Consider the following 12,947-nt stretch of genomic DNA (forward strand, 5'->3'; position numbering starts at 1 on the left):
CAATCAAACATTTCTAATTAATATACGTACATTTTCAGACATAATGCTATTGCACACTTAATAGTACAATAGTGTACAGTATGGTGTAATTATATATGCACTTGAAAAAAAAACTCTATTGAAATATCAGCTTTCTATTATCTATAACCAAACCCACAATATATCTGAAATGTTTATATATATATTTTAAAAGGCTGAATAAATTAATAACAGCAACGGCTTTCATTTACCTAGAATATCTAACAAGATATACTAAAAACAGACCATATTCATTAACATATCTTTACTCTGGAGACAAAGAACTTCTATTTCTTTACTAAATTATGAATACTAGGTTAAAAAAATAATTCCCTCTGTATAACAATTTGTCTCACCTCTATACTCTATACTTATTAAGAGTATAGCAACTTTCTGAACCTGGTAGTTCAGAAAGGTCGCTATTATCTAGAGTTTTAAATTGTATTTATATATTTTTTAGAAAGAAGAAAAACTTGTCAAAAATATCCAATTCTCCCTGCAGCTTCATCCCCTGGCCACTTATGCTTGGCAGGATTTTTAAAATTAAGGCAGTTCTGCATATAAGCCTTCTCTCAATTGTTTTAAGATCTCTAATTTTATCTACAGTATGTTGTTGGCATACTGAGGTCAGTAGAACAAGAAAAAGATGAAAACGTGAGCGGATGAGATTAAGAGATCCAATAGGAATGCACAAGTTTCCCACAAATATTTAACTAATGGTGCATCAGAATATTGACTTGTGTATCATAACATCAACACACACAAATGAAACTTTCATGATGCAAGAATGTAAATCACACCATTTGAATCATGGCAACATAATGCAATTATCACAATCTTATCTAGGCTCCCACCTTTCTGAATCCAAAATCAGCAATATCATAATTCTCACTGGCTGAGTTTGTATGGCACAATTAATTGCAATTTATCAACTTTTTCTTTTTTACTGAACCCAGTATGAATTCACACAACATACTAACAACTTGGATGGGTATGCATGCAAAACTAAAATGTGGTCAGATGGGGGCTCAGCGTTATATGTAAACACAGCCTTTGAGAAAGGAACAGAAAGCAGAGACAGCAGAACACAAAAAGGTGAAAGGTGAACTGACATCAGGAAGTAAATGACATATCTATTCAGACTATTTTTCCTAACTTGCTGCTTTCCAGATAGGAAACACAATATAATTAGTTAGGTATGATGAGAGTTGTAATCCAACAATGCTAGAAAAGGTATGGGCAAGAGAGTGAAGGTAAATGTTATTATTAAATTTTTCATTTCTTAAAAATGTTCTTATTTCAGAGGCAAGCATCAAAAGGGAGAACAATCTAGAATGACTTAAGAATGCTACGTAACATATTATTGCTTTGCTGCTAATGTTTTGTGACTTCTGTTTTTTTTCTTTTTATAGTCCAAAAATTGGATTTGCATATTAAAAAACGTTTGGCTAGCTTTTGGTTCCATGCATTATGCCATCATAGAGACTTGGACGAATTCAGTAAACTATGGTTTGGTTAACTGGATAGTGAGTCTGCAAACACAACCAGCAATCAAGATGGCTGTATTGATTTTAAGCATTAATTGATCTAATGTCTACCTGAATGCTAAATCAGAAACTGCATACTGCAAAGCTGATCAGCTCTGAGCAAGATTTTGTTTACTTAATATGCTCCTACATAAATAATGACCTCGTAATACCCTGCTTCTAAAATCTTGGAATTCAGCTTTCTGGAAACTCAGATTTAAAGAGTTTTTAAAAAGGAATAAGGATGGCCGAGACGTCTTGCAAGTACAATAGTTCTTCTATTTTCTAGCAGTTTTAGTCTTTCATCATTTCTTTTTTTCATGGACACAAATTGAGAACTAATTGTGAAATATTTTGCTTTCATATTGTGCTCAGTATGTAAAGCTCATCTTTAATTACCAACAGTATTACTTCAAGAAACACTGACAAAGATGAAATTGACTAAAAAGAAAATAGGAAAGTGGAAGTAATCCTAAACTACTGATGCTTTCTATTTAAAAGAGTTGCAATTTTAACTTCCTTAGATATTATACTGTTCTGGTGTCTCTCCATGATGTCCATAATTTGAATTCTTCAGATTGGGTTCTAGAGCAATGTCTATCAACTAGTCCAAAAAGTGAAAAAATAATCCCAGATCCAATTATTCACACCATATTACTTTATTTTGGAATGATGAGTTTAGCTGCAGTGCATTACCACCTCAAGAGTTAAGTTCGCATAACACATTAGACTAGATAAATACAGGTTAGCAAGTTTGTGCTTCAGCAGGTTATAAAAATATAGTCATCGTCTTCAGCCATGATTTAATTTATTGAAGAAGACACAGCTTGTTGTAGGAATATAGCAATTGTGGTTTGTTTGTTTGTATCGCACCACAATCTAAACCATACTGGCTGGGGAATTCTGGAAGTTAAAGTCTACACCTCTTCAAGTTACCAAGGTTGAGAAACACTGATCTAAACAGATACATAGCAGCTTACAAAAAGGAATAAAACACAGAATATATAATAATACAGAAACAAAATACTGAAAAACCTACTAACAACTGTCAACAACTGTCAAGTGGGCTCATGTTCTGAATGCCCTCTTAAAAGAATTTCATCTTCATCTTCAGTCAAGTGGAAAAAGATGGGTGGGAAGTATCTTCCAGAGGGCTGTCCCTACCATGGAAAAGCAATGCTTCCTGCTTGACCTCACCCAACTGGGAGACAATCGGCTGCTTTTCCAGGCACAGTCAAATCAGTTGAGCAAATTCTAATAGAGCAATGAAAGTCTTGCAAGTACATTTTTGTTAGCTTGGGTTTAGAATTTGCCTATAGTATGCTTTTTAAACCATGATTGATTGTCAGTTTTCTCAGTCTATAATTAGGGACCATAGGTGGGCCACGCACATAGTAATTGAAAGTCTTATTATGTTTATTAATTATCATCCATTAGTAGTTCCTGAATAAAAGACTGAGATCATTCTAATAAATTACAGAGATACACACAAGCATCTGCAGCCAGTAATGACTTCAAAATAATAAAATGTGAGTTGTAAGATCATGACACAAGCTTTGGCTTTTGAACTTGCATTGCATAAAAATGCACAAGGGCAGAATTTGTGCCACAACATTGCAGTGTATATCACTCCCCCCAACCCCCGATCTTTCACATATTTGTACACTATCAGTCTCAAGAGATTATCAAGAGTGTAGTAGTTTTGGCAAATTTTTTACAGTGTTTTAGGTGAGAGCACCAAAATATCATGAGATATGACCATTCATTCTTTGATTATTTTTTTATTTCACTTGCGCTCTTCGGGGTACCATCTGGGGAATGCATGTACCACAGAGCCCAAAGTCAGTATGTTGCCAGCCTTGGCATATCTAATAGTTCTCAATGTTTTTTATGACAATTTAATGGTCTGCAGAAAGAAAAGTCATTGGTTTTTATGGTACATGTGCTGTGTAAATCCAAATAATAGTACTTTGTTTAATAAGTTATAATTTAATAAATCATAGCTTAATAAGATATATGATATATATAAAGATATTATTGTTACTGATTCCATATATTCCATAAATACAAGTGATGTTTTGGGATGAAAGCATCTTCTGAACAAGGATAACTTCTCCAAAGACTCTTACCATGGACATATCTAACTCAGAACACTGGCAAGAATGGGCTTAGGCAACAGGGGGCAGGGGATGGAATGCCAGCTGAGACATTTCACTTCTTGTCCTGGAAAAATGCTTGAGTTGTCTAAAACTGTGGCCCAAAGTAGTGCACCACTGAATATTAGTATCCAGTTAAAAAGTTGGGAATAACTATTACCACCCAGCCATTACATGTCTATACCATCTGGCTTCAAAGAACAGCTTGGAGTCTGCTCTCTCCTCCCACAGCCACCTGTGCCTTATTGGTAGGAACAAAGCTGTGAGAAGAAAAAGAAAACCAGCTTATGAAATGGTGTGTGGGAGAAGGTTCTTGGAAACACTTACAGGGCTTCCTCCTTTTCTGTCGCCTCCTCTGCTGCCACCAGTCTCTTTTCTCACTCTTGTGTCCAGCTGATACTTCTGGATCTCTCCCCCAGAATTGTGTTTCACCAGCCTAGTGGGATATGTGATTTCTGAAATACCCCATCTTTTGCGCCAACTGGAATTTGGGACCCACCTCCGCAAATCACCAGGCTGTGGATCTGCCTTCACAAAACCTCCAAAAAGAAAAACAGAACAAAATCAACAATTGTTGTGCAAGATGCAATCAAAGCAAAGAGAAAAGAGTAGCTGGAAGATCAACAAAGGGGTTCAATCCACTTGGAAGTGAAAGTCCTTGTTTATAAAATCTGGTGTGGAAGGGAAACAGGTTATTTTGATATCAGTGGAGAAGGCAAAAATCTGAATATACTCAGATAAGGTGTCCTAGATTGCAGGCTGAGCTCCAGAAGACACCTGAGGGCTATATTCTAATGCATTCTCAGTCAAACTAAGCTAAGCCAAACCTTGATGTATACTAAATGTCAATGATTGGCAGGAACACTTGCACATAGCTAGTATAAAGAAAAGGCAATCCATATTGAAAACGGCCATCTCGGTGCCCTTTCACACAACCTGATTCACTTTCTTTTGGGCATGCCCAGTACTTTACATTCTAAAAGTGACAGGTGCTGAGTTTAAACCTTTCCTGGAACAATGAAGGGAATGCACTCTGCATGTACTCAAGGACTGTCTCTCCTTTTGTTTGTTATAATCACATGTATTTCTGGACTGGCCCCCAGCATCTAAAATACTTAGGCTGAACCCTGGGTTACTGCATTCCCAAGCATTTCAGTCTTTTTTCCCATTTCCCCAGATTCTTTCATCCAATTCATTCATGTTTATCAAGATATCTATGAGCAGAGCTGTCACCCGTATAAGCTTGAAATCCTCCACCCCCTGCCCTATTCCCAGGTAAACCTGGCAGGCAATTTCAGCCACCCTCCCCAGCTGTTGCTTAACCATCTCCAACTCAGAAAGGAACTGCAGAAAATGTGTCGATGCAGCAGAAAACACTGCAGTCCCAGCGCTGATGGAATGTAAAAATGTGACTATAAAGAAGAGACGGATTTTAAACAAGGGATATATTTACAAACAGCAAATTGCAGCACCCTCCTCCCTATGTGCCCCATTTCAAAAGGTGAGTAGTGAAAGCCATTGTTAGAAGGTGGGGGGGGGGGGAGAGAAAGGAGGCAGGATTGAAATATGGTGCTCCCCTGTCACTTTGAGAAATGTATGCAATGTAACTCCCACTGCTTGATTGGTACTCCAGTGCCTGTACCCAGCTTCCTACCTCATACAGTGCTCACTACTCCAAAGCAATACAAAGAGAGAGAAGAGGGGGGGGGGAGAGAAGGGGGGAAAGTTGGGAGGTCAAAGCAAAGAGTTTTTTTCCTCTCACCTGAATGACAAAGCAGCAGGCAGCAGAAAGCTGTCAACACCCAGTTCTGGAGCAAGCAGCTCATAATGCCTTCATAATCGGAACCAGAGTTGGCACCAGCTGTCTGGCATGCAAGGGAGGCAGATTGTGGTGCCCTTTCTTCGTTTTCTTTTGCTTTGCATTGAAAGTCTAGGATTCTTACTGGTCCTTGCCTTGCCTCTCCTTGCTTTTCCTCTTTGCTCTTCCTTCTGGATTATTTCTGAGAAAGAGAAGGGTGGAAGAAGAGGTGTGGAAGAAAAAGCAGTTCAGGGCAGGTGATGGGAATCTTTTGCAGAGGGAAATCAGAACCAGCAAAGAGTTGGAGACAGGCAGGAGAAAGACAAAAAAATCTTCCTCTTGATTATGCAGTGATGGATAGAAGAGGCTAACATGATGTGAGGGAGAACTGTGGAGAATTGCAGGGGGGGGGCAAGAGAGAAAAGGGACACGTGAGCTACAAAGATCCCTCCTCCTGCCTTTTTAGCATGGAAGAGCCGTCTCTGGTGCTCGCTTGCTCTCCAGCTCCATACACAGACTTTCTGTATGGACAAGCATGAGAAGGCAGTAAAACTCACAAAAGGAGAGGGGTGTCATACACACACACACACTCACACACACATCAGCCTCCTGCATGCACACATAAACTGATTGTTGACAATCAATCAAGTCACAATAAAATTTCTAATAAATCATAGGCACAAACATTGATCATTTATATAATAAGGAGCTGCCACCTTTGGAGATTGACCAGATTCTCGATTTTATTGAAGCTTTGAATGTAAAGTCAAAGATTTTGTCTTTCAAAAAGGTTCAGAATGCCTTCCACTATTACCAGGGAGCCTGTAGATTACGCTTAATTTCATCCCCTTTACTCAGGCCAGAAGAGTAAGCCTGACCTATTTAGATAAAATTAAATCTTATTTAGTAAGTCATACCAAGCCAGCCAGCAATGTGCAATCTTGTACATATAGCATTTCTATATAGAAGGCAAACTGACCAGCAAACATGGTACACCATGAAGATTGTGCATTATGGTACTGTACCATGTACCGTACTTCCATTCACAAGTTTGAGTCACCAACAACTATAGGTAGCCCTCAGTTTACATCTATTTGCTCAGCTGTAACTTGAAGGGCCAGTTTTATGTGCATTTTTTTTCAGTGATACCATAAATCTGAATGGTTATTCAAAGTTACAGTATCACTGAAAAAAATGGACATAAAACTGGTCCTCCAAGTTACAGCTGTAGTAACATCCCCGCAGTCAAATAATCACCATCAGGGCATTTGTATGTCCAGCATGTAATTACTGTAAGTTGCAAAGAGCCATAATGATGTGATCGCCGTTTGTAATTTTTCCCACCAGTTTCTCATATGCAAACTCAATGAAGAAATGGGCAAGGTAGGATGCGATGCAGCTCAAGTAACTTGTTCCTGCTTTTTCTCTTTTCTGATATAATTCAGTTTTTATAAAACTTGTTTTAGTAGTCAATTGATGCAGGCAAATAAAGTGTGTCTATGTTCCCAAACTGTCCTCCAACCTTTTAATAGCTATAAAGTAATTGTTGCAATTTGTTCATTGTTTCAAGTACCCTGCCCTCCCTTTAAGTTACATGAGTGGCATATTTAAGAATAAGGATTTTGATCAGGCTTAGAGATGCAAATTTACATATGCAAGATACAATTTTTTGAGATCACTTATTATCTAAATAACAAGAGGACCATTTTTTTTTCTTCTTTAGTGGATTATCAGCTTTCTAAATTCTCTCCATCACCACATCTAGACTTTTTTATCACAAAATGCTAAGCATCCAAACATACTAGATTGTTTTATGATTACTATAATTAAAATAGAGGTATATTTTTTAAGACATGGCTCTCGTGTTCTTTATAACTTTTCTCTCACTTCTGCTTAAAACCAGAATACGGTGGCTTCTACAATAGTCCGGAGTTGTTCTTTTATTAACACAAATTCTGTAAAGGACGCAAACACAGACCTCCTGTTCCATTACAATGATTTCTGTATTATCACCCCATTTAAAAAACCTTTTAGGATAATTTCTTCCATTTGTATGTTGCTGTATCAACCTATTTGAGGTGAATCAAGAAGTTATAGAGTCCAGGTCTCCTAATTTTAATTAGGATCTTTTTCCTGTAGTTATTTTAGTTTAGAAACTAGATTTAATTATCTTTTACTATGTAAATTCCTGGTGTTTGGAAAAGAGTGAAAGAGCCTTCAGTTGTTTCCATTCATTAAAAGTACTATTGTATTCTTGTTGTTTTTTATTACTTATGCCCGGTTTCTTTAGAAAATCAAAATTTGTGGGAGAAAAGTTTTTATTGAGAAGAACAAAAATGAACAAAGACATAGTGTGGCAATTACTGCGGCATTATTTATAATGCAAACAGTAGCAGAAAATATAAATGGAAGCTTCTGGTAAAAGTTGCTGAATATTTCCAGGGACTAAAGCAGAAGTGACATGCATCTCAAATATATGCTTTTGCTACGTATGTACACAGAGAGGAATGGGTTTGGGTGTGTCATCATTAAGCTGAAAAAGAAACACAGAAGGGGGCAAGAAATTCACCTTGCTACAATCCTTCATTTAACCAAGTTACCATTTTAAAGTGATGTGTGGACCCGGTCATTATATATAACATGGAATTACCATGTTAATTTCTCATACAACTGTGAGTCAAAAAGAAATACCTCCGCCATGCGAAACCTTCTGTGTTGAAGCAAGTGCAACCTGAGCCTTTGGTTTCAGAAGAGATTTTCAGAAGACAAACTGCTAGTTCTGTATACTTACGATTCTGTACCTCTCATTTTAAAAAAAAAATGGAGCTTAAAAAAGGAAAAATAAATATTTTAGGCATTGGTTACTACTACTGATGTAGTAATACTACAAGTTGATATTTTTTCTGAAAAATGTTAGATGCTTTATTAATAACATTACTTTTATTACTGTAGTCTTCTGTGCATACACATTTTCTTTTTTTATGTTAGACTGGCTGCAGTAGATACGCAGAGCAAGTAGCAATGAACAAAAATCTCTAATAATCTTTTCAACTTCACACATCAGATATAGTAATATGTATAAATTTAGTTTATAAAAGAGAATATGTTCAGTTACATTTAAAGAAGCTGAAGAAGAAAAATATCATTAATAAAAAAAACATTTTGATATGCAGACACAAAAATGCTTGTGGGACTTGAAAAGGATGGGCAAGTGAAATTAGATCACTGTAAAATGTACAAGCAGCTTTTCTACTCCCACTTCCCTCTATTAAAAGTCCTAGAGACATAGCTGTCTGCAGAGGGGGACAGGAGGGAACATAAAAATGCCCTACTCCAACCTGGTTGATTAGCGAAAGTGAGCACTCAACACTTACCATCCTTTACTGCTGTTCACAAATTCTTGTGCTGGTTTGACCTCCTTAACACTAAATTCTGTCAAAGCTGAAGAGAGGGAAGAATATTATTGTAACTACTTTTCCCCTGCTAATAAATGAACAAGGCAATACTCCCATTAGGACATCCAATTAGAACTGTTGTAACAATTCTAATAGATGCACCTACATAGATGAATATTCTTGCTTTATTTCTGAAAAGTCTCAAAAATGTCATCTCTACTTCTCTACCTTACACACGAAGATATTTGGAGGTCTTTGAAGAAATACAGCATGCACTCAAATCAGCCCACACGAAATGGCAGAGGGTGTCTTACTTCAACAAAGATAAAGAAGCTCGGGATTTTACATGGAAACTTTATATACATATACAGCCAGAAGTTGATGAGAAAAGTCTAACTAACTAGGGGGCATTTTTCAGGCAATTCTCAACTCTAGTAAAGGAAATCCTTTCTATCTTCAGAAGGTTGCTCTGCTCATTTAAGCTGTCCTTGCTCATATGTCTACTGGAGAACAGAACAGAGATGGGATTTATAGTTACTATCTTGCAAGCTAATACAGATCCCAGGCAATGTAGCATCCTCTGGACTCTCTGAAGAGAGATAGGATGCACCTGCCAGCACCCAAATAAGTATTTCAACTCATTCAGACACATTGGAAGAGACCTTTGCTTCTGTTGAAGGACTAGTCAGTGAGTAAGAAAGGAAAGGTTGGGCCCCGAATCTAGTTGCTGTGGCAACATATTCTGTGCTAGCTCAAATATATCCATGCAAGGTGAGCAGCGTGCAAGCTCACAGTCCACCAGTTCCAGGGTACTTGTTTGTCCTCATGGAATCTAGATAGGCTGCTCAATGTACTATCAATGCTGGAAAAGTTGCAAGAATTGTGCATTTCCCATTCTTTACAGGGAGAGATTGCCGCCACCTCCTTCTGGTCTAGCTGTTGCATTGGATTTTTGAGATAGCTCGTGTCTATAGCAACAGGCTTACAAGACTGACAGTGCAGGACTTTCTGAGGTAAGTGTGGGGGAACACAATAAGAGCCGGGGGTGTATGATGGAATTGCAGGCAAATTGAATTGACTAGGAAATAAGTATCCTACTGTTTCAACTTGTTAGTCTGTAGGGAACAAATTCTTATTAGACAGGCTTTTATCTGATATAATGTTTGTCTTTTTTTCACCTGTCCATATTGCCCATAAGGGTGCTTGCATTTGCAAGGTAACATGCCAGCTTGTGTTGGGAATTTCCGAAACATCAGATTTGAATTCAACTGGGACTGCAGTCTTTAGGCAAGTGTCTGCAACCACTCTGCCTTTTCCATGGGTGTCAGAGGCAAATGGTACCAGTGTGGTGGTCATCTCCATGGATGTTACTGTCAGGTGAAGGAAATTTGGCTCCTTAAGCAAGCATGGTGGAGCCCCCAAGCTAATAAGATGATTTGCTGAGCCCTCAAAAAGTATCTGACTTTTCACTACCTGACCTGAAAATGGTACTTTGACATGTTCAGCAGCCTCCATTTCAAATTCAGAAGAAACATCATTACATACACTGAGAAGAAAAAGAGGGAGTTACCAATGTAAAGCTTTCAACTATCACAAGTGTTCTGCCTATGTTATTGTCCTACACTGCCACAAAAATAGTACTTAGCTTTTACACAAATCAGCAAGATGTTCTCCCCACTGGGCTCGAACCAGGCATTATCATGGAATAAACCTAGCAGTTTGGTCACTAGGAATCAAAAATGACTTAATAGCAAATAATCAATTGATTAATCACTCAATTGATTATCAAATTCCTCTAGTCCTCTTTTACTATTCTTTCCATACAATCTTCACTAATGCATATACACGGGAGAGAAAGAGGGAGAGAGGGAGGGAGAGAGGGGTGGGGAGCTTACTCCAGATACATACCCAGAATTTTGGCTTTATTGTGTGGGCATCTTGCATTGATCTGAAGAATAAGAATCCTTAATTTGCTTTCAAAACCAGGATGAATTCTGGACATAATTTCTCATTAAAGATCTACTTTTGTCTGTCTCTCTCTTCTGCCTGCATGTTTTGCTAGTTACAGGAAAGGGGGGGGTCTTTTTTTAGAGGGGGGAGGACACAAAATCTTCAGTAAGCAAAAGGAAGTCAGAAATTCTCATACTTTGAAACAGTATCATCTTTGATACTCTTTTTCTCTACCTGTGGATCATACTTATACCTCAGCAGTGGAGTGCAGGAAGGTACAAAATCACTGCTCAGTTGGGAGATGATGCTATCTAAGAAAGCATAGGACAAAGCATAGGAAATCTAGGACAAATTCCTGATGTTGCAAGCTTTGAAGATGCTGTGAAGACAATGCCATCAGAAAGTTAACACAATGAGCAAAATTTGTAAATGGAAAAAAGAAACAAGAATATTGAACCAAAGCATGAAAAAAAACCCTGTTCCATCTCATTATATCTACCACCCAGACAAAGAAAGGAAAATTCTTCTGTGAAAAGGCAGGTAGAAGGCTTTGCGCTCTGGAACGTAACTGATAAAGCAAAACAATTGAATAGCCTATTTTTAAAAAAGGCAAGAGCTGAATCAAGTTATGTTTAAATTACCCAAGGGCATTCATTCAAAACATCCCAAAATGGGTCTGGTCTTCAGGTTTCATTCTATTACCAGGATGCCCAGCAGCTCATTCTGTTTGAGGAATGTAGAAGATACAAAGAAAAACTACCAGATTTTATAATTTCTGAAGCAATAAACATAGAGATAGTCTCCCACTAGTCTCAACAGCATTCAATATAGTTCTACCTCAGGTAAGTCTGCACTCTTAGGCAAGGGAGCAGTAAAACTCCCTGCCTCAAGACTGTCCGCTGCCATTCTTTGATGGCTTTTCACCAATTAATTGAATATTTGGGTAAGAAAGAGAATAATTTTTCTTCGTTTTAATTTAGCTACTGTATTTGACTATTTTATGATGTATTGTAATGGAATTCCATGCAAAGATATTTGCAACATATTGCTATGTATCAGTCATAAAGCTGTTAGCAGTAACAATTTTAACTACATGAAATTCAGGTTTTACGCACCTGGTCCAAGAATGACAGATGCTGTCATAAATGGACATCTCAATAAAGCCTAGAAATGTCTACAGCAATTCTAGATACTGTACTTTCTTATCATCTGTAAATCTTTGAAATCTTCTCCACAACACTCACAGTAGCCTTCCTGTGCTTTGGGAATGATAAAGAGAATTCTTGGCTTACTGGGTGATTGTCTGGTTTTGGATTCTCTGCAGAGACAGAAAGAGTCATGTATAAGAATTCCCATTTTCCCTCACATAAATCCAAATCTCAACCTTGTTTTTTATTCATTAAAACTATGAACCAATCTCAAGGAGGGCGGGTGTTGTGTTGTGCGCAACCTATAATGCTCATCTAGATCCAAAGCTACTTTCTGAATATGAAAATGGAGAGCTCCACTTATCAACATTTCTAATTTTTTCCATCTGAGCACAAAGTGAGGAGAAATACTCTAGAGGTAGAATTCTTCCTTGCTTCTAAACCACACATGAAGTTTGGGTTGTGTTTATTGTGTTTAAATCTTTCCTAAATAGATTTTATTCCTTCCCCAATTCCAATACATATACTTACTTTGAACTGGGTTCAAATAAGCCACAAGTTCTTGATAATGGGAAATATAATTGAGAAAAATTCTTGAATACTTTTTAAAAAGTGCATAGATAAAGAGGAGAAAAATAACTGAATCTTGGGGAGAAAATTAGGAGCAGCCATTTTCCCCAGCCATGGTGAACTCCATAAATGTTAGACCAACTCCCAGTCAGTATTTTCCAATTAGGAAAAAGTGATGGCAAGAAATAACCAGAAGTCAGTCAAGGACCGCACAATCCTATTAAAATTCTTGAATGTATTGTGGCTTACACTATCCTGAAAAAATACAGACATTTAGTTTATTCCTGTTTTAAAATAAAACAAGAACAAAAAATGCTGGAACAAAAAATGCTGGAGGTAGTATTCTTCCAGATAAATAATTCGCCGTTTAGTCATGTCAGCCACAT

General features: G+C 37.5%; 1 protein-coding gene across 11 annotated transcripts in view; it reads right to left on the reverse strand.

The window, feature by feature from the left end:
- ADAM11 (ADAM metallopeptidase domain 11) overlaps positions 1–12,947 on the reverse strand; it is a 112,288-nt gene that overhangs the window by 84,490 nt on the left and 14,851 nt on the right. For 4 of the 11 annotated variants that reach the window (XM_081932552.1, XM_081932549.1, XM_081932555.1 and 1 more), the window contains exons 1-2: positions 5,463–5,853; positions 4,028–4,239 (exon numbers count right to left, since the gene is read on the reverse strand). In XM_081932552.1, the coding sequence (XP_081788678.1) occupies positions 4,028–4,239; positions 5,463–5,526 (276 nt within the window). In that variant the 5' untranslated portion in view covers positions 5,527–5,853. Of the gene's footprint in view, positions 1–4,027; positions 4,240–5,462; positions 5,857–12,049; positions 12,162–12,947 lie in introns of those variants that run through there. The other 7 variants (XM_081932557.1, XM_081932556.1, XM_081932558.1 and 4 more) reach the window with 4 other exon arrangements.

The sequence above is a fragment of the Natrix helvetica genome, assembly GCF_964273705.1.
Source record: "Natrix helvetica genome assembly, chromosome: Z".
Classification (NCBI taxonomy): Eukaryota; Metazoa; Chordata; class Lepidosauria; order Squamata; family Natricidae; genus Natrix; species Natrix helvetica.